The 21488-nt window shown below is 47.9% G+C and overlaps 9 protein-coding genes across 9 annotated transcripts; 6 read left to right on the top strand and 3 right to left on the bottom strand.

The window, feature by feature from the left end:
- Window positions 1-2619: 2619 nt before the first annotated feature.
- On the top strand, window positions 2620-3775 carry EV420DRAFT_17277 (hydrophobin). Its single transcript, XM_060479859.1, has 4 exons — window positions 2620-3186; window positions 3241-3442; window positions 3497-3564; window positions 3617-3775. The coding sequence occupies exons 1-4, from the start codon at window positions 3045-3047 to the stop codon at window positions 3631-3633; spliced, it is 429 nt and encodes a 142-aa protein (XP_060339037.1). The 5' UTR covers window positions 2620-3044; the 3' UTR covers window positions 3634-3775.
- Window positions 3776-4991: 1216 nt separating this feature from the next.
- Window positions 4992-5560, top strand: EV420DRAFT_1633665 (ribosomal L27e protein family-domain-containing protein; the record flags this gene model as incomplete). The annotated part of the gene is made up of 4 exons (XM_060476218.1): window positions 4992-5001; window positions 5050-5066; window positions 5120-5311; window positions 5360-5560. The coding sequence occupies 4 exons, from the start codon at window positions 4992-4994 to the stop codon at window positions 5558-5560; spliced, it is 420 nt and encodes a 139-aa protein (XP_060339036.1).
- A 1453-nt stretch (window positions 5561-7013) lies between these two features.
- Window positions 7014-10434, top strand: EV420DRAFT_1493271 (WD40 repeat-like protein). The gene is made up of 7 exons (XM_060470769.1): window positions 7014-7424; window positions 7476-7626; window positions 7682-7708; window positions 7758-7878; window positions 7926-8029; window positions 8197-9646; window positions 9703-10434. The coding sequence occupies exons 1-7, from the start codon at window positions 7230-7232 to the stop codon at window positions 10178-10180; spliced, it is 2526 nt and encodes an 841-aa protein (XP_060339035.1). The 5' UTR covers window positions 7014-7229; the 3' UTR covers window positions 10181-10434.
- EV420DRAFT_1493269 (uncharacterized protein) lies at window positions 10435-11077 on the top strand. The gene is made up of 2 exons (XM_060470768.1): window positions 10435-10515; window positions 10562-11077. The coding sequence occupies exons 1-2, from the start codon at window positions 10479-10481 to the stop codon at window positions 10966-10968; spliced, it is 444 nt and encodes a 147-aa protein (XP_060339034.1). The 5' UTR covers window positions 10435-10478; the 3' UTR covers window positions 10969-11077.
- EV420DRAFT_1493265 (nucleoporin complex subunit 54-domain-containing protein) lies at window positions 11078-13175 on the bottom strand. Its single transcript, XM_060470767.1, has 6 exons — window positions 13081-13175; window positions 12057-13026; window positions 11893-12008; window positions 11750-11843; window positions 11333-11695; window positions 11078-11275 (listed from the first exon to the last, which is right to left on the bottom strand). The coding sequence occupies exons 2-6, from the start codon at window positions 13002-13004 to the stop codon at window positions 11099-11101; spliced, it is 1698 nt and encodes a 565-aa protein (XP_060339033.1). The 5' UTR covers window positions 13005-13026; window positions 13081-13175; the 3' UTR covers window positions 11078-11098.
- A 2846-nt stretch (window positions 13176-16021) lies between these two features.
- EV420DRAFT_16942 (cytochrome P450) lies at window positions 16022-18445 on the top strand. The gene is made up of 12 exons (XM_060479388.1): window positions 16022-16503; window positions 16555-16879; window positions 16942-17090; window positions 17140-17255; window positions 17305-17413; window positions 17467-17480; window positions 17531-17720; window positions 17772-17853; window positions 17907-18023; window positions 18072-18082; window positions 18135-18267; window positions 18322-18445. The coding sequence occupies exons 1-12, from the start codon at window positions 16305-16307 to the stop codon at window positions 18404-18406; spliced, it is 1530 nt and encodes a 509-aa protein (XP_060339032.1). The 5' UTR covers window positions 16022-16304; the 3' UTR covers window positions 18407-18445.
- Window positions 18446-18484: 39 nt separating this feature from the next.
- EV420DRAFT_1633661 (uncharacterized protein) lies at window positions 18485-19434 on the bottom strand (the record flags this gene model as incomplete). Its single annotated transcript, XM_060476217.1, has 3 exons — window positions 18485-18941; window positions 18993-19183; window positions 19237-19434. The coding sequence occupies 3 exons, from the start codon at window positions 19432-19434 to the stop codon at window positions 18485-18487; spliced, it is 846 nt and encodes a 281-aa protein (XP_060339031.1).
- A 73-nt stretch (window positions 19435-19507) lies between these two features.
- EV420DRAFT_1493253 (S-adenosyl-L-methionine-dependent methyltransferase) lies at window positions 19508-20918 on the bottom strand. The gene is made up of 6 exons (XM_060470766.1): window positions 20560-20918; window positions 20342-20506; window positions 20007-20289; window positions 19882-19953; window positions 19754-19816; window positions 19508-19702 (listed from the first exon to the last, which is right to left on the bottom strand). Exons 1-6 carry the CDS (start codon window positions 20770-20772, stop codon window positions 19629-19631), a joined length of 870 nt encoding a protein of 289 aa, XP_060339030.1. The 5' UTR covers window positions 20773-20918; the 3' UTR covers window positions 19508-19628.
- An 84-nt stretch (window positions 20919-21002) lies between these two features.
- Window positions 21003-21483, top strand: EV420DRAFT_1472498 (Rhodanese-like domain-containing protein; the record flags this gene model as incomplete). Its single annotated transcript, XM_060469055.1, has 2 exons — window positions 21003-21158; window positions 21214-21483. The coding sequence occupies 2 exons, from the start codon at window positions 21003-21005 to the stop codon at window positions 21481-21483; spliced, it is 426 nt and encodes a 141-aa protein (XP_060339029.1).
- Window positions 21484-21488: the final 5 nt, after the last annotated feature.

Genomic DNA, 21488 nt, shown 5'->3' with positions numbered 1-21488 from the left:
AACGAATATAAGAAATTCTATTCTCCATGGGTGATTCACTGCCAGAAACCATCCACTCATAAACATAAAAGACAAAAAATCATGACTTCTTTCTTATCTTTCGATCGTATGATGGGCATAACATTCAATAAAATTAACAATAATCCTTAGTAGTGCCCCTCGGACACGAGGGCTTCATCTTATGAAGCAAGCCAGCTGAGCAGGAGCGTCAAAAATAGGTTGATTTCAAAATTAATTCACCAGTAATATTATCATGTATAGGCACCGCTCGAAATGAATTCGGTGAGAATTTGGTCCCGGCCTCAAGACAAACTAATCGATAGTCACGTAAGAGTCCAATGGAGTAAAGGAAGTAGTAAAGTAGATATGGAGGACATCTCCGGCACCAATCCTAACATGAGATGGAGGGACGATTGTGCAATCCAATAGTAATGAAGAAGGAATCCGAACTACAGAAAAAAAAGTACGGTACAACCTCGGGGACAAAGGGGATTGGAAGGCTTAAAAGACATCTGAGTTTCGGGCGAGAGAGCTTGAAGTAGGTACAAAAATAAACAAGATCTGAGGGCCTTTCTGTGAACGTCTTTCTGGCAGTCACTGTGCATTGAGCAAGGAAAAGTTAAAATATTACTGACACGTCGCGTCACGACGTCACCTGATCTGTGACATGCTCGCGATTTATCTGTCACTCAGAGGTCAGAGGACGCAGATAATCAAGGACCAACGGATGAAAGGCCCCCCATTTTCATGTCGTGCAAATCAGAAAGGAAGGTCGGAAAAGAGACTAATGCATACTTTCTCCCGGGTTTTACAGTTTGGTACTATGGGCGGTGATTGCGGGCGGATGTCAATCACGGAGATCCGTATGTCGGCGCCAACTGCTCTCGGTCCTCTATGTAGAGTGGTATCACTTGAAATACGAAGCCCAGTTAGATCCTCAGGAATTGGGGTACAAGCCTAGACATACTCTAGAAGAAAGGAAGACGGTACTGGCTTTGAGGTGAACGTTCAGCTGAGAGTCCAATTAGACGAATCATCTCCAAGGCGGCCCGGTACAAAATGACGCGGCCACATTGCAGCCATGGTCCCCGGCGGGCTCCAAGGAGATGATATGCACAATAATCGATGAGGCTAGGGTTTCCTACATAGAAGAGAACTATCGGTTTCTTTTGCTTAACACATACTAACAATGGAGGCAAACCTTCTGTGCATCGGAACAAGTGTGGCTCCATTGAGAGAACACAATGTTGCGGGTAAAGCATTCTCCCTGTAACCGGAAAGCAACGCTTGAATAGTAGTCGCTGAGTCCAGCCGCCGATCACCAAGGGCCGAAGGACAAAGTTTACGGTTCCGCACACCCCCTAGGGTTAGCGATGGTCTATATAGTATGGTATTCCTATTTTCATCCATTGTCAACAGTCTCGAACGAGGAACGAACACAGTAGATTGTAGCCGTCAAAAAGCGCTGACCCGAACACACCTTCACCTCTTTCTGCGCTGGATTTCCAAGTAAAACTTTTTACAGTGGGATTCTGTTGCGCACAGGGGCTGGCCTCGACATTCTTGCCTAATAAAAACAAAAAAAATGAACAACTTGCATCTTCAATCGGTAATTTAGTAAAAAATCGGACGAGAATAGATGATGAACAAGACCAGTTGTTTGGATATGTTGCGCAGGGTCGGGCCTTTAATCGCAAATCTCCTTTGATCTCATCTTCGACCGCTTCTTCTCCATCAAGCCTACCAATGATCTCCTTGTTTCAAGGAAGCTCAGAATAACTCACAAAGATCTATCATATGGTGCTCAAGGATATCCCGGATCACACACCAGAACGGGCAAAGGCCTTGTGTGACCGCGTGGAAAACTTCGACTCCTCTCTATCTCTTCAGGCTTCAAGCATTTTCTGCAACTTGGTGCATGCGATGCGTCAATAGTCTACCAAAAAACTTTCCATGATGGAATCATGTTATATCGATACTATTTAACGGGATGGGCTTTCCGGTGGCGTTGTATTATCATCCGTTTCTGTCATAAGGTGCTTCTCCGTACCTTGCGATTGGCGCGTTAACATTGATTCACCGACGGGGGCAACGAAAAACCTGACATACCCCCGGTCCCCCGCAGCTCGGCGTGCGACTGCCCGCTTCTCGCAAATAGATTGATTGTGTGTGACGATGCGAACACTCATCTCCTATGCGAAATCAACCAAAAATCCAGCGCTGCAAAAGGATTTCCCCCTCTTTTAGCGACTAAATCGTAACAGCCCTTTCTTATTCTTTGAGACGGAACTACTCATTATTAAACTTTTCTTCTGGACCGACCGTTGTGGTGCAAAAATGGAAAGTCTTAATGAATGCTCCTGCGGGTGATCCAATCATTGCATATCCCGTTATTATTTCAGCCGAGATCGATACTGACATCCCTGGGAAAACCCTGAACGCGTCGGGGGCGAGTTCCACAGAACACTGTTTAACTCTACTCTGACTTTGTGGCAACGGACGGGGCGGGATATGACGAATCAACTCTATTGACTCCATCCGCGGCCATGCAAAGCATTCTCGACAGTGAAAGGAACTGCACGAATCAAAATGCATCAGCAACGATAACTTATTATTCGCCTCCCTTCGCTTCTCTTACGGCACATCAAGAAAATATCAGTGCTTTGTCAAGCCCTAAACCCCCGTTTAACCAGACCTTTACCACGCGTCCTCTGGGAAGGTGTGTTCCTCTGTTGATCTATGGAGTGACAGTTCAGGTAACAATCTCTTGGAAATACGGCAATGCTGTACAGCCTGCCGAGGACGGAGAACTGCTGCCAAAGAACCGATGGTGGCGAACCATCAAACAGGGCAAGATCGAGAATACCGCCAATTTTAACTTCCTTGCCTTGTTACGGCAAGCCATGACAAGCTTTTCGCACATTCGCGCTGCCGAATATAAAAAGGCTTTAAAGAATATCCTACAGGCTTGACATTCATTCTTCCCGTCATCTTTCCCTAGATCTTTTGAAGCGTTCTTTCCAAAAGTTTTCCCCATCTTCATCATGAAGTTCGCCAGCGTCTTTTTCTCTATCGTTGTCCTCCTTGCGTCCTTCGCAGCTGCCCTTCCTAGTAGGGAGACCAATGCTGACAGGCTCGCTCGTGGTCTTCCGCCTTTGCCTCCCACTGTAAGGTCACCAACCAGAGGTACATTGCTCTTCGAATGTAGTTCCTTGATGCTGGTCTGACTCCTTCCTGCAGTTGCGCGTAACAGTCCTTCCGGCACACCTAGCCAATGCTCCACGGGACCTGTCCAATGCTGCGATTCCGTCCAGTCTTCAAAAAGCGGTGGCTTGGTTGCCACGCTTTTGGGCTTGCTTGGTATAAACCTTGGTAGCGCCGATGTTCCCGTTGGCCTGACCTGCTCGCCGCTCTCCGTTATTGGTATCGGAGGAAACTCTTGGTATGCTTCTGAATTCTTTAATATCACCTGAAAATTTGTTGATGTGTCTTACAGCTCAGCGCAAACCGTCTGTTGTGAAAACAACAGTTTTAATGGACTTATTGCCATTGGTTGCACTCCCAGTATGTGCCTTTCATTGACATCTTCCATGCTCTGACTTTATTCTCTTATCAGTTAACATCGGCCTTTAAAGTGTGTTGATGAGCCTCTCCTCAGACGTTGTTCTTCTTAATGAACGCTTCGGACTTTTTTTTTGGCTCTTCAGTCATTCATTTAACACCCGTTCCTTATATATATCGGTTACAGTACATACCCGCTCAGTATGCCACCATGTTATCCCTTGACTTTTTTCTGGGCCGCGCGGACATGATCTCCATGCGAACATGTTGATGCAAAATGGAATAGAAGAATAGTTTATTCTGAATTATTCCACTGAGCATATTTTACCTTCATTTTTTTATTACCATGTGCGAAGGCAAACGTTAATGGTAACCTGTTTTAAGAAATTGTGCCATGATCAGTGGCAGGGATGTGGGGTGGTGTTCGAGGACCACGGTGCTGTAGAAGAGAACCATCATTCATCTCCATGTGGATGCGTCAAAATTACACCCTACAACAGTGCTGCTGCGAGACACAAGACCTTGAAGCTATATATATCAGGATTAGCAGGGGTTCTAAAAAGTCTAATCCTAAGGCCTATCGGCGGTAGTATTGTTTTTGCTTGACTTCTATTTATCCACAACTTGAAAGAACACAGTAAAAGCTATTGGCAAGCGCTGGCCCATGTCATTGCCAAGCTGTCGCAATGAACTTCTAGGCTTCATGCATGTATACGACTTACATTGATCGAGGGTAGGCTGCCTGCCGTTACGGAGTTTTCTACACAGCGAGAGCATGCCTCGAGTAGAGCCAACCCAGTTGCATGCTGGGTCTCCGTTAGTGCGACAAAAGCAAGGATAAATTGTGGCTGATAGGACCTTATGTTTTGGTAGGATAGCATGCCCTAGACGTAAGAGTACCGTCTCCCACTGTCATGATCGAGACCCTTTTCACACGAGAAGAGTTGTGGGTAGATGGCTCGCATATTGTTGAATCACGACAGGAATAGAAAAAGGTGGAACAATAGACCGTCAATCTCTTCGATCTCCTTGAAGTTGACGCGTGACGCAGACAGACCATCTTAGAAACGTTGATCTTTCTTAATCGGGGTGATGGCGCGATCACCATGGCGGACGGCGGCCCGACGATCACGGGTCACAACAGACTCCCCATGCCGCACGAAATGTAGGATTGACGATGTGAACATACCTGAACCTATCTATCCGCTTGAAGCCCTATCGACACGAATTCCAAGCTAGTTCGGAACCTCAATAAGTAGTCATCGTCGAAGCCGGGAACCGGCTTGATGGACATTACATAATATATAGGTCCGAGGTGATGATGAACCTTATTTTGCTAGCTAGCACCCGGCAATAGCCGGACTGTCCTCCCTTCCAAACAACCACAAAGTCTCGAAAAGTCTCGTCGCCGTCGATAACCCTCAAGAAAAATGGTCAAAGGTGAGTTAATTTACACTGGATAATGGCATCTACTGATTATTTTCTCAGTATACAAACCTGGCAAGGTAAAGAAGCCTTTGCGGCGCGTCGAAGGGTTTATGTATTGACGATACATCAGGTTGCCATCGTACTCCACGGAAGGCAGGCGGGAAAGAAGGTAGTGGTCATCAAGCAGCACGATGAGGGTTCAAAAGAGCGCCCCTACCCCCACGCAATCGTCGCCGGCATTGAGCGTTACCCCAGGAAGGTGACGAGGCGAATGGGCCAAAAAAAGTTGGCTTTGCGGAGTAAAGTCAAGCCTTTCATCAAGGTGCGTTGTGACTGGGCTAGTTTGGAAATGGTGTCTGATAGGGTGTAGGTTGTCAACTACTCCCACCTGTTCCCTACACGGTACGCACTTGAGCTGGAAGGCCTCAAGGGTGTTGTTTCTTCCGACACTTTCAAGGAGCCAACGCAGCGGGAAGATTCGAAGAAGACGATTAAGAAGTTGCTTGAGGAACGGTATGTGTCGGGCAAGAACAAGTGGTTCTTCACTCCTCTTCGTGTGAGTGCTGTTTGACCTGGTCGCATAAACATACTCATACCCATTCCATGACAGTTCTGATCTGCTACCTGCCGTACTGCTGGAGTTTGGGTGCGTTCGGTGATATGGGCGACGTCGGCTACTTATGCAATCCGTATGTTCATGCCTGTATGTTTTTATGCATGTGGTTGCGTCAATCCACCAAACTGCGTAACCTCGGAGTTGCAACAAAAATTATTGAAACTCGTTTTCTCATCTGTTTCACGAAGTCATATTCATTTTATTGAGAGTGTGCACTCATCGCTGAACAGTTCCGTGCTGGCGTATTAGGTGAATAAGATTTCGCGTCTGTTTCTGTCTACGCCGAAGGTTTGATTCTTACGAAAGTCCACAAAGACTATATATTCAAAGTTTGCGCCAGGCTCGCGTCAATTGCACTTAGGTCGAGTTGCCGACCTCTGTCATTTAAATAAATGAATCTGTTGTCCGTTCCTTTGTGTCGAGTCGTTTTTGTGTTTGTGCTTGCATTGCCCCATTCATTTGTGATCTCGGCATTGGTATGGAGGTGTGATGTCTGGCTCGGTCCTAGAATCCTTCGCTATCAATGGTTCTGTGAATGGAGTAAAAACAGGCCTTGTCAGACGGATTCGTTGATGAGTAGACGTGCTTAGCATGGAACGCAGCCTTGGGCTAGATATGTTCTGGGTTAGTATTGTTCTCTCACAAGAGCCCTCGCCTGAGTCATCCAGCCTTGATCGCAAACGATGCACTCAGTGAAGGGCTTCTAGACCATTAATAGTTTCATGTCGTTGGTTTAATATTCATGTTTTATGTGAGTTAATGCAGCTTCTCCTTGGAATTTTTCGATTCATGTCGGCCGATTAGCAGAATAGATTGTTGACAGCTCGGGTGGGATGCTGCTGTCAGTTCTCCACATCATACTGACACCGAGCCAACATTAGCGACAAGATACGCAGTGTCCTGGAACGTAAATGCTACAACCTTCGAATCTGCTTCGTCCTCGACAGTCAGCTTGGTGGAGAGGAGGCGGGGAATCGTATGGTGCATCAAATTCCCAGCCGCTTAGTTGTCGCCTTCCCAGGACCTGCTCATCTGCCGTGTTCTGAAAAAGACAGGATCCGTCTTCTTGGGCTCTCAGGCTATTCACGACTCTATTATAAGTGAATCCACTGACCCTCTGCCCGGGCCAGCGTCAGGGGAAGTACGTGAAAGGGTAAATGATAATAGAAACAACCGAGGTCGGATCTATCTTCCTCCAAACTGCGAGTATGTCTCAGTGGTTCCTCACAATACGCTATATATAAGCTCTGAGTTTCGTTGGCCTTTACTTATATATCACTATTGGCGCGATTGCTATCTATCTTACTAACAGAACAATCTTACCATTGCTGTGAGCATAGCACTGGAACGAGGTTCAAGTAAGTAGCAAGCGAGGTAGTACGGTATCGTCGGAAGATCTATTTTGGGACTTGTATTGAAATATTGGTACCGGAATCTGGACCAAAAAGTCGATTATGTAATCGAATTTCCCAAATATGGGGCTCGCCTATCGGACATTTTGGTGCTCTTACATGCCAGAGCCTTCCTTTCTTCTACCACCTTCGTTGTTCTCCTCTTCTTCATTTACGCGTTTATCCCCTGTTCGCGTATCGTACTGCTCTGCTGAGTGTGAGGGCGTCGAAAAATGCGTTTTCGTACGCTCGAGATCCGTTGGCACGACTCAAAGCCTATCTCAACGTGCGACTTTCAACCTATTCCCTCGTTCAAAAAGGCTCGGCCGACAGGAAACGCCTCTGGAGAGCCCAATCTTGAGTGGGCGGAGAGGTGGGCTGAGCAGAGGTATCGCTTAGCGACAGGCGGCGAGGATAACCACGTCAGGGTGCGCATCTCGTGTTGCAATATATCTGCTCGTTATTTATTGTACGCGAAGGTATGGATGGTTTATCCCAGTATACGGCCGACAGATCCTTCCTTTCCCTTGCCGTCACAAGTGACCGCGCCAAGACCTCCACGCGTCGAATATCTTGCCACTCTGAGTCGGCATTCAGCAGCGGTGAACGTCGTCAGATGGAGTCCCAACGGTGGGTGAAGCAGTAGTAGAATATCTCTGTTTAACTAAAGATATTTTGCACCAAGGCGAGCTCATTGCCTCTGCTGGCGACGGTATGTTGGTCTAGTTGAACGTGTTGTCCGTGGCTGAAGTAGTATCTAGACGGCATGGTCATCATCTGGTCTCCGTCCACGACGCCACAAGCATCTACGTACGGCAGTGATCTGAGCACCGAAGAACTACAAAATGAGAAGGAATACTGGAGGGTACGGTGTATGTTCAGGTACGTGTTGTCGAACACAACCACCTCCCTGGGCTCAGACTTCTTAGATGCACTGCCATGCAAGTTTACGATCTGGCCTGGAGCCCAACGGGTGAATACATAATAGCTGGAAGTACAGACAATGCTGCCAGGGTCTTCCAATCCAATGACGGTAAGTTCTGATTCCTATCTGTGTCTCCGCGACGTACCTGTCGACCGGCCTCCCACGTCTTTCTATATGACTCGGTTCGTGTTGCCCACGGCTCTTTTCAAACGTGTTCCTAAGAATTTACCTCCCAGAATTTGGATGTTTCTGGTACTGATTCACCATCTCTGCAGGGAAATGTGTGCACGAAATAGCAGAGCATAACCACTACGTGCAAGGCGTTTCTTGGGACCCTCTCAATGAGTACATAGCCACGCAATCCTCTGACCACTCTATGCACGTGTATCGTATCAACACGAGCAGAAATCATTTCGAAGTCCACGCCGTCGGCCGCAACAGAGAAATGAGCCTAACGGGAAGTCGGAGACATGGTCGCACATCCAGCATTGTCAGTGAGGATGGAAGAGGAAGGCAGGCCACTCGACCGCACATAGCACGACGTGAAAGCACCACAAGTGATGCAGAGTCCGCTCTGGATGAAAAAGACGGCCCCGCACTCTGGTCGACGTCAGCGCCTACGCCTGTTATACCGCCAGTTGCCACTCCGGTTATAGCTAATAAAGAATTGACACCTCTCACCCCCGCCACGTCAGTTGCGTCGACGCCTTTGTTCCCTACTATGTTTCCTCCCCCAGGTCCAGCAGCTGAGAAGGGAATGCCTCAACCTTCCTCTCGACGGTCTTCGTTCAGCGGTTCTAACGCGCCTTCCTCTCCGGCCTTCAGTATGAGCAGCCGATTTGGTGGGCGGTCCCCCAGTCCTATGCCCCCTCTTCCGGCTATCAGGACAGCCACACCCATGCCCTGGCTTCATGCCGTTGGTGAAGGGAACATCGGCCTGTATGGTGACGAAAGCTATACCAACTTCTTCCGCCGGTTAACGTTCAGCCCGGACGGCGGTTTACTTTTGACGCCCGCTGGACAGTTTGAGGACCCAGAAGTTGTGGTCAAGGACGACGAAGCTACGAAACGCGGCCGAAAAGCGAAGGCAACAGACAGCGCAGAAGATAGTAGTGTTGAAGCGGACAAGAATTCTTGCGTGTATATCTACACACGTGCAAACTTTGCGCGACCTCCCGTTGCGCAATTACCTGGGCATAAGAAGGCGAGCGTGGGTGTCCGGTTTAGTCCAGTTCTGTTTGAATTGAGGGGTGGTGTGAGTGGCGTTGGTGGGGAGACAGGCCCGAAGACCGCGGTTTTGGAGAAGGGAAAAAATGCGGAAGGTTCAATGGAAGTCAACATTGTGGGCGAACTTGCGACATCTGCGTCAGAAACGCAGCCTGTGTCGTCTCAGCAGAAAATTGCTGCGCCTGCACCTATGCTTCCGAGCAGCTCGGCCGCCTCGATGTTTAACCTCGTGGCTTCTCCTGCGATATCACCGCTGGACGCGACCGCTCTGCGGCCTCCTACACCCGCGGCCTCCAAACCTGGTACGCCGATACACGTCGGGGCTGTAGGATCAGGAAATAGTGTGGCGTCAACGTCTGGTTCTGTCTTCGCCCTTCCTTATCGCATGCTGTTCGCAGTAGTCACGATGGATTCTGTGGCGATCTATGATACACAGCAGGCTGGACCCATCTGCCTGTTAACGAAACTTCATTACGACGAGTTTACAGATGCCAGTTGGTGAGCTTCTGTGTTTTATCAAGTAATAATCGTGAGCTAATAGTTCTTTCTACTAGGTCTCCAGATGGTCAAAGTCTTATCCTCTCGTCGAGGGACGGATACTGCACTTTGATTGTGTTTGACGAAATCCTTCCAGCATATCCTACCCAGCAACAAGCGCTGCAGCTTCAGTCGATTGCACATCAACATTCAGTGCCATTGGATATAACACCGTCTCCGTCACACCGTCGGAGCGCATCGACGAGTTCTCGAGCGGGGACGCCCATCGCCACACCCGTCTTTGGAAGTGTGCCGCTGCCGTTTGCTTCTAGTACTACTACTACACCCATGACGAAAGGCGAGCCACTTACACCAGCAGCGAGTGTCGATGGTGGAGATGCATCTGTTCAGCTTGCAGGCGATTTTGTCTTCCCTGCGAAACGAGAGAGAGAAACGACGACAGGGCCAGAGAGTGCTACGGAGGACCAAACCCCCGAGCCTCCGAAAAAGAAACGTCGTGTTGCGTTGACGAGAGTGGGAGACGTAGGTTCATGAACATACAATTATACCAGCTGCAAGTTTTTTTTTGAAGCTTCTTGTTTTTTTGCTTGTATCATGTGTAACATATGATTTGCATCTACGTTATACTATTTCTGATAATGCTGTCTCCTTTTTTCTATTATTTTCTTCATTCATTTGTGTAAATGTAACCTTAGGTAGCTTCTGAGCGAAGAGATTTTGTTGGCTTGGAGTTTGGCTTGGTACGGAATTCAAGTGGATCACAGGCCTATATTAGGCAATCACCTCCAGATGCACTATCAGCTCGTCTTACACAGCAACCACTACCTTAATAATGGCACCCACAGAGTATTCACTGAGGCTTCAGAAAGGTGCTTATCATCATTTACACCTGGTTGTTTCTTACATAGTACACAGGAATCACTGGCGGTTTCGCACCACCCACTCCAAGCGCAATCTTCACCCTCACTCGTCCTTTGAATCATGACGAGCTCAATATTACCTCTGCGATTCGCGAGATCGGCACTCCGAGTCTGGCTAGCGCTGCGCCCAAGTCGATCCAGCACGATGCTGAGACCGATGCGCTCGTCGACGAGTTGCATGGGATCCTCAAGGAGATCCCCACCGAGTCACCTCCCGGAAGTGAGGACATCTACGGCATGGACATCAGCATCGCATGGGGTAGCGAGGATCTGATGTGGCAGAATGGAGGCCCCTCGGGATGTGGAGGCGGTACGAGCATAGTGCAGGCAACCGATGAAGATAAGGCCAAGTTCAAGCGGGCGGTCGAGATTGTAGAGAAACTGGTGGGCGAGACGGCTTGATGAGATCTAGAAGCGCCCGAGGCGAAGCTCTTAGGTATGTAATGTGCTGTAATTACCATGTAGATGGACACAAATTTCTTCACAATCGGAAACAAGAAGAATAAATTAGAGGCAACGACAGTGAAGATAATCAGCGCAGTGTGCTTGCTCTGAGTGTACTAGTTGACGTCCATAAATTTTCACCTTCCATCGAGTCATCACCCGCAGTAATAGTCGGTCCCGTCCCCATGATGACGCCAAGATCCTTCAGATTCTTCTGCAAGATCGTGGTGAGATATGCTAGACCATTCTGTTGCTCTGACAGGATCTACGACGGAGACAAGGCAATCAGTACCGCACAAGACATGAAGAAGGCGAACCCAACTTGAGCAATCCTAGCCAGCCCTTCCTCATCGACCTTCCAGTCGCCAGCGTTCCTTCGCTCCCGAATACCTTCCTCTCTTGCTTTAAGAGCGCCGAACACCGCCCACAACTCGTCAAGCTTAGCTTTCATCTTTCCTTTCCCTCCCCTTACTTCTTCCTCTATTGATTCTATTTTGGCAAATAACTCTTCTTCCTCCGGTCGTATCGCAGATGACCGTACAGTCGGAATAAGGAGATGCAGGTGCTGTACCAGCGCCATTATCCGCTGCGCGAGCTGTATTTGAGTTTGTGAGAATCGTGCAAGACGCGAGATGGTGTTGGTAGAATGCTGGGTTTGGAGATCGGCAAGGCGCTTTTGTAGATCCTAGAGAAAGGTCATATAAAGCAAGGAAAGAGGAAATCCAGCACACATACTGACCTTGATGTTTCCCTTGTGCGCTGTAGCTTGCTCTGATTGGCCATCTACACGTTGCCGTAGATCATCAAAACCGTTTGCAATGACCGGCACAAGACTGTGCGAATAGGATCAGCTGCATCCAACCGGATTAATAGAAGGCATACCAAGATGGATCAGGATTTTCTTGGACGGCTTTTTGCCACAACGCGTCATTGGTGGCGTTCGGAGGACGACCGTACATGTTAACTTGATTGGGCTCGACGAGATTGTAGAAATAGTGCTAAAGACGGTTACAACCATGTCCATAAAACAGCAGTTAAAGGCTTACCTGGAAACGACATTGGGGGGAGCTTGGGTTCCACGCGTTGGCGATCGATTCTATCTTTTGTGATAGTTTGGCAAATTGGGTTTGTGCGTCGACGAGTTGTTGCTGGGAAGCAGGGGCCGTGCTTTTAAGGAGACTGTTGGCTCCTAGGGTTGACTGCAGCTGAGGTCGTGCACCAAATGCATTGGTTCCAAGTGTACTTCCTCCAAGTGCACTTGTGCCCAAGGTGCTATTGCCCAAAGTCGTGTTTGTAGATGAGCCAAACATGGGGTTAGTCGACGTCGAGGTAGTACCGAAGATGTTGGTATTAGTTGTGGGAGCTGAGGTGGTGCTCGACGAGCCAAACATGGGATTCACAGTGTTGGTATTCGTTGTGGAACCAAAAAGAGGATTTTGGGTGGTTGTATTGGTTGATGTTGAGCCAAACAGAGGGTTTGCGTTAGTGGTGGTAGTATTGGTATTGGGACTCGTAGTGGATGATCCAAACAGTGGATTCGTCCCTGTTGACGTGCTGGTACCACCGAATGAAGGGTTCGTTGTATTGAATAAGTTTGGTTTAGCCTGCTGATTCTGCTGGTTCTGCTGCCCAGCTGGTGGTGTCGAGAAGAAACTGCTCGTTGATTGGGCCGGTTGCGATACCGTTGTCCCAGTTCCTGTCTGACCAAACACGCTGGGTTTCAAAGCGAACGCGCTATTCTGGTTCGTCTGTGGTTGCGTTGCGGTACTTCCAAATATCGATGAGCCAGTGTTCGTGTTGGAGGCAGTATTTTGGCCGAAAGCGCTGCTACCTGTATTGGTAGAACCGAACAATGAGGGAGTGGCTGTCTGTGTCTGGGTGGAATTGCCTCCAAAAAGTCCTCCGCCCGTTGCGGCTGGTTGCTGCTGAGCATTCGACCCAAAAAGATTCCCTCCGGCCGGAGTGGTTGTGTTGGTAGCGCCGAATAATGACATGGTGGAAGGGGAATAAGGGCCGCTGGATCAAACAAATCTTTTAGCGAGCCACAAAAGAATTTAGCAGGGAGCTCACCTTCACGATAGTCTCCAAAAAACGTAAGATTCCCCGATAAAGAGAAGAAAATCCACTTTGGAGGAAGAGACAAGAGCAGAGCAGAAACGCGTTACAGGATCGTGACCGTGACCACGGTGATGTCGTGACCTTCGTGACATGGGTGACATAGGCGGGCTTCACCGGGCCGGTAGACATGAACCTTCCCGTCACCTTCATCTCGTCCTGCGCGCGAATTGTCAGTCATGCATTCATCTTATACAATGATTTCTTTCCGCGATAAATATTCCTTTGTGATTTCTCGAGCAGCCACTGGCGGTAAAGACGCCTACTCATCTTACTTGCCCGTGATGGTGTTTCTTTGCTCTAGCCCGGGAGCCTGCTTTATAGATACTCGCGGAACTCGCAGTAACAGCGAATAACTATGAGATGGCTACAAATAACTCTGCTTCCAAGTTGTCATAGTGGACTAATAACAACCGGTATCTGTCCAGTCTCTGCAACGTTTTCCGTGTTTCTCATACGTTTCTAGCGCATATATCCTCGTTTTTTGTATCAGAACGAGAAAGCCTGTAGCTTCTTTTCAGAGCCTTGTCAAGGAGGCATTTTCTTCTGCGGCAGTTATCCAGAGTCTCAAAATTTCCTTGGTCCTTGTGGAGTCTGCCATTGCGTGTGTTTCTGTTGGAATGTGTTTCATAATGTCGACGGTTAATTGGCGTGCCCAGTGGCGCTTGTTCAGGTTTTCTTTTCGCTGCTGTTCTATGGTTAGCATCTATTTCAACTATACTAGTCATACACAAGCTTATAATTTTCATAAGAATATTCTCGGACTTGGTGACTCGTGCGTTGGCAGAACCGGAGACGTCGGTATCTCAGGGACGCTCTTCATCTTCCAACCCGAACAATCCTTGTCCTCTCAAACTAGGTCGCGTCCAACGACAGGCGCTTACAACCCGCTGACCGCTGCATCCGTATTCTGAAGATTCAAGCACTAGTTCTGGAAGCCGTTCGTATCAAGTCGGGCCGCCGATCTCGGAAGTTTTTCATCATGTAGACGATTCCTGTCCTTCATCCACGTAGAAGGGAATTCTCGTTCGAGTTTCGGACCGGCGCAGGGCCAGTATTCGTATGAGAGCTTTCATACATCAAGAACTACCCTCCCATCTTTCACTGATACGAGTCATAACTTGACTCACAACGCGCTGGCGTTCTCCATTTACATGATCTTATTCAAGTACGTACATTATTTGAGTCTCTAGCACCGGATGGATTAACGTATGCCATACGCAGAAGTACTAGTTGGATAACCCCCGCTTAATCCGATGTATTATCAACAACAGTCGTGCTGCAAGCAAGAAGTCCACCGGGAGAAAATTTGTCCCCGTTTTCGGGACCTCACGGTTAGTACCCAGATGGCCGAGATGATACAAGGATCTTTACATGGAAAGGATATGTCCTTTTTGGAGTCGCACGACCTCCTCGGCGTTCTTTTCGTGATGCAATAATGGCTAGCAGGTGGCCCACTAGCAAATTGAGCAATCGGGAGACGGACGGCCGTAGATGAAAAATTGCCTCGGAGATGGTGCAGGCGATCTGGCCTTTGAGTCTACACCTTCTCCTTCTTTTTTTCCCTCACGACCTTGTTCCCCTCCAAACACGATATCCTCAAGCCGTTGTGGTCGCGTTGCCACGAAAATCCCGATGTGGCGGCAATTAAGTGGAGGTGAACGCCTGGGCGCATCCGAACGTTGTAAGGAAGGTCCAGGTAGTTTCCAGCCGACGCGACCGACTAGGCCATATTGGAAGAAGAAAGGTCAGAAATCTACTTAATTTGCTCTGAAAGCCATCATTTATGTCGACTATGACATTTGCAGAGGAAGAGCGCGTCAAGACAATGAAGGGAAGGATGGGCGGAATTCCCTTCACATTCACATTGTTTTCCGCGTGTAAGCAGGTCTCAGCCTACCTTCCATGGCATGTACTAAACTATGCTTGGCGCGCAAGGTTGCATGTTATAATTGGCTTTATTTTCTGGACATTGTCAAGTCTCGTTCTGAAAGCATAATTGACCGATCATTCCATTTTAGCAGTGCTTTGGCGCTTCTGTCGGGATTTGAGCGAAATCGAATCATGAGCCACCTGCAGCACTTTCCTGTGCGCTCTTCATGACACGAATACCACAGCCATACAGGGAATAAATACCAGAGTAATGACGTTTCTTTTCATGCTAACAAAGAATCGCTGTGCCTGTGAATTTTTATTGCTTCTTCTCGTTGGCACGAATCCTATAGGTGATACTGCGTTTCTTTCTCAAAAATATCTACATGGCTGTATACCCTGCTAAGTGCTCCCTTCCTCTCCCAGATTTGAAACGTGAAATTAAGCCAAAGAAACTTCGAACAAACAGGTACAGAACTAACAATGTGCTAGTTTCGTCAGTTGTCCCAAGATGATATTCCTAACCCTGCCGCCGTTTGTCCACTCTGGCCGCCTAATTTGCCCTTGAACAAGACGTCGAACAAACTCACCTGCATTAATAAGTCTTGTCAGCCGCCAAGCAGAGTATTTTTGTCATGCAGACGACGGTCCAGGCAAAGGTTTGTGGTATCAACTGTCCTGGTCCTTGACTTTTGCTCATTTGATTACATCAGTACGCAAGACTGTCCACAAGTTTCGGCTTAGGAGAACTATGAATGACGAGCGTTTCAGTGCTGAAACGCTTAAGCTTGTCGCGTTCTCGGTCCCGGTATGACGGAACACAGATAATCTCGTGTGTTTCCAGCCAGCAGTGCTATTTTTGACCACTCTAAGCCCATGATTGGCTGGTGCGAGAAGGGCTAACCATGAAAGCAGAACCGCAAGATACGCGGAGATCCGATTTCAATTGACCTGAAATTAGAGGGACCGCCTCAAAGTTCCGTCTGCCTCCGAGTTTGTGATGAGCACTTATCACAAATGCGATGCTGACTTTTGAATTCTTTCAGGTGGGGTGAGTGTTGCGACTGTTGTTCCACGCAACCCAAGTCCTAGTGGTATACTTCATTATGGGAAGCCTTGACCTTCGGTCGCAGGCACCGTTGGATACCGATGGTATTTTTTCACTCCTCATATGTAATAGAAGCCCTTCGCAGATGGATCAATGATCACAAGGACGTCTCCTTAGCGTGAGATGTATAATCTTGAATCTCCATATAATACGGCATACTTTCTGTTCGCTGCTCCTTCGTATCCCTTCCTCATTGACCATGTCTACTCTCTTCGTTATTTTCGACGTCTGCGCCGCTATCACTGCGTTGATTTTGATTCAACGTCTCTTTAGCGTGACTAAGACTCGAAGGACACTCCTCCCCCCTGGACCCAAAGAATTGCCGCTCATTGGGAATCTTCTTGACATGCCGACCGAGAAAGAATGGCTAACTTTCGCCAAGTGGGGCGAGCTTTACGGTACGTGTACTGACTTATTGTCCGCGTCGCAGGCTGACGTGTCGTTTGCAGGTAACATAGCGTCTGTGGCATTCTTTGGTCAACGTCTAATCGTATTGAACTCTGCACAAACCGCTACGGATCTCCTTGACAAGAAGAGTTCCATCTATTCCGACCGTCCATCGATACCGATGGGCGGCGAACTGGTCGGATGGAAGAACACCCTTGTCCTCGTTCCCTATGGTAAACGCTTTCGCAATTATCGACGGCTCGCGCATCAACTTTTCGGTAACCAAGCAACCATGAAACAGTTCCTGCCAGTCGAGGAGAGGGAGACGCATAGGTTCTTAAAGCGTGTATTGGCACATCCTGAGAACCTCTTGCAGCACATTCGGAAGTACGCCATTGTATCGTGGTATTTCGGATGCTATACTGAGTACTCTCTTTTGTTTTCTTCAGAACCGCCGGGGCAATTATATTACATATCTCTCACGGGTACGACATCGAGGAAGAAAACGACCCTTTTGTCACATTGGCCGATCAAGCCACCGACCAATTTTCTGTCTCCACGGCTCCTGGCGGCTTCTTGGTCAACCATATTCCGGCCTGTAAGCCTCCATTGCATAAGCTAAACCACCTTAGTAATATTTGGTGCAGTACGTCACGTACCGGCATGGTTTCCCGGTGCTGGGTTCCAGCAGAAGGCGAATGAATGGGCGGAGACGCTCGAAAATATGGTCGACCGCCCTTATAACTTTGTGAAATCCCAAATTGTGACTATTTTTATGATATTCGACATTTCGTTCTCAAAGATGCATATAGGCGGCCGGAAAAGCTCCTTTATCTCTTGTTTCGAGCCTGCTCGAAGGTCGACAAGTAAGTGTGGAGGAAGAATTTGACATTAAATGGCTTGCTGCATCCTTGTACTCCGGTGTGTTGTATGCCACTCACCGGTACAGAATTATCTCACTGGGTTCTTCATAGGTGGTGCAGATACTGTAAGTCTTACTAAATAAACTCTAAGTCCATTCCTTCCTGACAAATCCAGACTGTATCATCGATCCACGCCTTTTTCAAAGCCATGACACTGTTCCCTGAGATACAAGCCAAGGCGCAAGCTGAGATTGACACTGTCGTTGGCAGCGATAGGCTACCTGGGTTCCATGATCGAGAGCATCTGCCCTATATCAATGCCCTTGTGCTGGAGGTCATACGATGGCATACAGTCACACCTACAGGTTTGTTGTGGCCTTCTTTTGCGCTTATTTCTTGCTAACCAAGGGCAACAGCGGTACCCCATAGAGCCATCGAAGATGATGTGTATGATGGCTATTTCATCCCGAAAGGGTCTTTAATCGTCGCAAATCTATGGTACGTAGATCATGATCTGCCGTTTTGATTATCATTTTATAGGCGGGATGTAGGAAGATGCTTCATGATCCTGCGATATATAATAGTCCATTTAAATTTAAGCCCGAAAGGTTTCTTGGTTCAACGCCAGAGCCCGATCCGCGGACCGTGGCATTTGGATTTGGTCGTCGGTATGTCAATAGAACCTCTTTTCTGGCTTATGACTCACACAGTTTCAGTATCTGTCCTGGTAATGTTAGCGCCCTATGTTAGCCAAACAAGTCCAGCTCAAAACTGTACAGGACGAGTGCTTGCTGATGCTTCGATTTTCATCTCCATTGCTATGTCGTTAGCAGTGTATGATGTTTCAAAGTATTTTTCTCCTGAAGGCGTTGTGACTGAACCCGACGTGGAGCAGACCACGGGAACGATAAGGCAGGTGATACGTTGTCAGCCTGTCATAGCAACAGCTAAATTCTTGTTCTTCAGTCACCCTACACCGTTTAAGTGCGTTATCCAACCGCGAACAAAAAAAACTATTGCCCTTATCAGCGCGGATGAACATCTTTTGTGATAGAGGATGGTGTGTATTGATGCTGATAGCTATAAAGTTTCGCCTATATTTGCACTATAATACTTTGCACCGTAAATCTCATGCGCCGGGGCCTTGGCATAAAACCTCTTTAACAACACGAGTAACCAATGAATCACTATACAAAGGTGGTGGTTCTGGCGTCGATGGTCTAGATGACCAGGCAATGTCGGGAGGCATAGCAGGACTCGGAGTAATAGGGATGTCCCTTCCAGCAGCATCCCTCACTGCTTCTCTGGCTCTAGCAACCTGCAGCGCCTTCTCAAGACCGATCTTTTCCCCTTCAAGGTAATGAAGAGGTTCGACTCTTTGGCATAACGCCTTGTACGCGGGCAGAAGCCATTCCTTCATGTCAACTTGTTCAGCGAGGGCGATGGCGTCAATGGGGTTCAAAATGGGATACATTTGAAGGTGGGCAACTGCCACAGTTCGAATGTCGTCCAGGTCGAACCGATTGGAGAATGATAGAATATTGATCCAATAGCGATCCGTCTGATGACGAGCAGTGTTATTTCCCCTACTCGTGATATTACTCTGCAAGTTAAGGACAGGAGTCGAATATACCTACCGCCGATTGAAAATATAGTCAAGCACACATTCAAACTCTTTACATGTCGCTCCAGCATCAATCGGAATTGGTTTCTCATCACAAGTACCTTCAGGTCCTTCGGAACCTGGAGGACAGCTAAGCATGGTGCAGAAAAACTCTGATTCTCGTGTGAGGAAGTAGCGATGAATACGGAAGAGTTCGTTCTCGACCTAGAAGTTTGACGAGGTTAACAGTTCACTGGCCCAGAAATCAGGATACTGACAATGAAAACCGTCATATCGTCGTCAAAATAAAATTTCTGGTTTCTAGATGTTGGCAGGGACAACGTCGAAGGCATTCCGTCTGCCCCAGGAGATGGGACGTCCAGATTGCGATCCGAGTCTCCTGAGCCAAATGCCTCTATCCAAAGATTTTCGACTTGATCATCCTCAGACATCTTATCGAGGTTCTTCTCATTCATGACAGGCGATGGGTGGAGACAGAAAGCGACTTGCATGCGTGCACCGCATGTATACAACGTGGCCAAGAAGCTTCAACTTAGCATAACTTTAAGCGCCCATACAAAATACAAAATACAAGTTATTCCCACGAGGCTCGCCTTGAAGACTTTTACCAGAAGATCACCATCTGGCACTCCGTCCCCGCTATAGGCATCTACTTGTTCTTGACGGCATAAATCTGATAAGAGGCTGCATAATGATTCAAGTCAAGATCTCGAATTGAAGGTGCTAACGGGGTGGCGTTAATCGAAGGACGATCGTCGAAAGATAGATAATTACTAGGCTTGGAATCTGAAGGTTTCAGACCACATCCACTGGATTCACTACCCACACAGCAAGCTCCTAGATAATTGCAAAAGATTGAGATGGTCACTGACAAATCTAACAAATTAGATGAGGACACTTACTTGGTTTCTCCTGGTTGCTCCTGTTCAACTTGTAGACGTTCAAGTCTTTCTTTGTGTCTACAATTGTCATGTCTGGAGAAGACGGGTTTCAAGCGATGAAACGAGGGCGTCGGAAAATGCTATACCACTAAGCCCAGCTGATGCCATCCATTCCAGGTATTGTTTCGGGGTGCTTGCACCACTGATGCATCCGACATACAAAGAAACATCCGACAGCAGGTCTTCAGGTAGCGGCTTCTTCAAGAGGATATCCGAGATAGCCAACCGCCCGCCTGGTTTCAGAACGCGAGTAATCTCCAAAAACACGGCAGGTTTGTCCGTTTCAGGAACTAAGTTAAGAACACAGTTGGAGGATATTATATCCACGGATTGTGGAGCAAGCGGTAGATCATGAATTAGTCCCTTGACCTACACATAGCTCATAAGCATAAATATGGGTATTTTGACTGGAAATACATACGAATTGCACGTTAGTGTAACCACCCTTGGTGGCATTGGTTCGTGCAAGTTCGAGCATCTTATCGTTCATGTCAATTCCGATGCATTTTCCCGCAGGACCTACGCGCTTTGCAGCAAGAAAAACGTCGAGACCGCCTCCTGATCCTAAATCAAGAAAGGTCTCACCCTGGGTATTCGTGTCACTAAGGTATGTAGTCAAGATGCACAATTGCAGCTCGCCTCCTTTAAATTTGCAGTGGCAACAGGATTGCCGCATGATAATCCGAGATTCGAGGTGACAGGAATAGTCGATAGTTCCTCGGTGGTGTATCCAAAAGCGCTTGCAACGCGATCACTGTCCACGATAGCCTCCGTTTGGCTAAACTCGGAGGCGGCTGAAGCGCGAGAAGAATAATGCTCTTCAACAGCACGATAGATATTAGCGGTTTCCATTGATTTAGTTCGACAATGTGATAGTAGTGGTAGTAGTTGCAGTAGCTCAGTGGCGAGTACTCACATGTCCACGACTATAAGTAGGCAAGCAGTGTATGTCATTGATGTCACTACTGATCGGTGATTGGATGGGAGCAAAATGATGACATCAGTGATTGTCAATTATACTTGTTTATTGGCTACCTAGTTCTCTATAAAGAAAGGAATGAGCTGTGATTGTTTGCAGCATAATGTCTGGAAACACGTCCTCGGAACTTTGGCATGATGCCTTTCCTCAACCTCAGTCCACCGTAGAAATGATATCTGCTGCGGATCTCCATTCGCTGCTAGCAGACGCGAAGTCAGGCCAAATCTTGGTCGTAGATGTCCGCCGGACAGATTTTGAGGTACGTGCTCTCTAAGTACGCACTCCATATCAAGTCTGAATGGAACGTCGAATAGGGTTCATTCATCAAGGGCGCTATCAATCTTCCGGCTCATTCGTTCTATCCGACGCTTCAATCATTGATGCCGATTCTCACCCGATATCCGCTAGTTGTTTTTCATTGCAACAACTGCAAGCCCGGTGGACGTGGACCTCGTGCAGCAGGTTGGTACCAGGATGAACTGAACAGACGAGGGTTAACTGAGAGCCGAGCGGCGGTTCTAGAGGGAGGTATCAAAGGCTGGATCAGCAAGTACAGTGACGATGAACTCACCTCCAGGCTTTAATGGAT

This window comes from Desarmillaria tabescens (genome assembly GCF_030435595.1).
Source record: "Desarmillaria tabescens strain CCBAS 213 chromosome Unknown EV420scaffold_1, whole genome shotgun sequence".
NCBI classification, from domain to species: domain Eukaryota; kingdom Fungi; phylum Basidiomycota; class Agaricomycetes; order Agaricales; family Physalacriaceae; genus Desarmillaria; species Desarmillaria tabescens.
The sequence above is the reverse complement of the archived record's forward strand: the minus strand, read 5'-3'. Positions and strand labels throughout refer to the sequence as shown.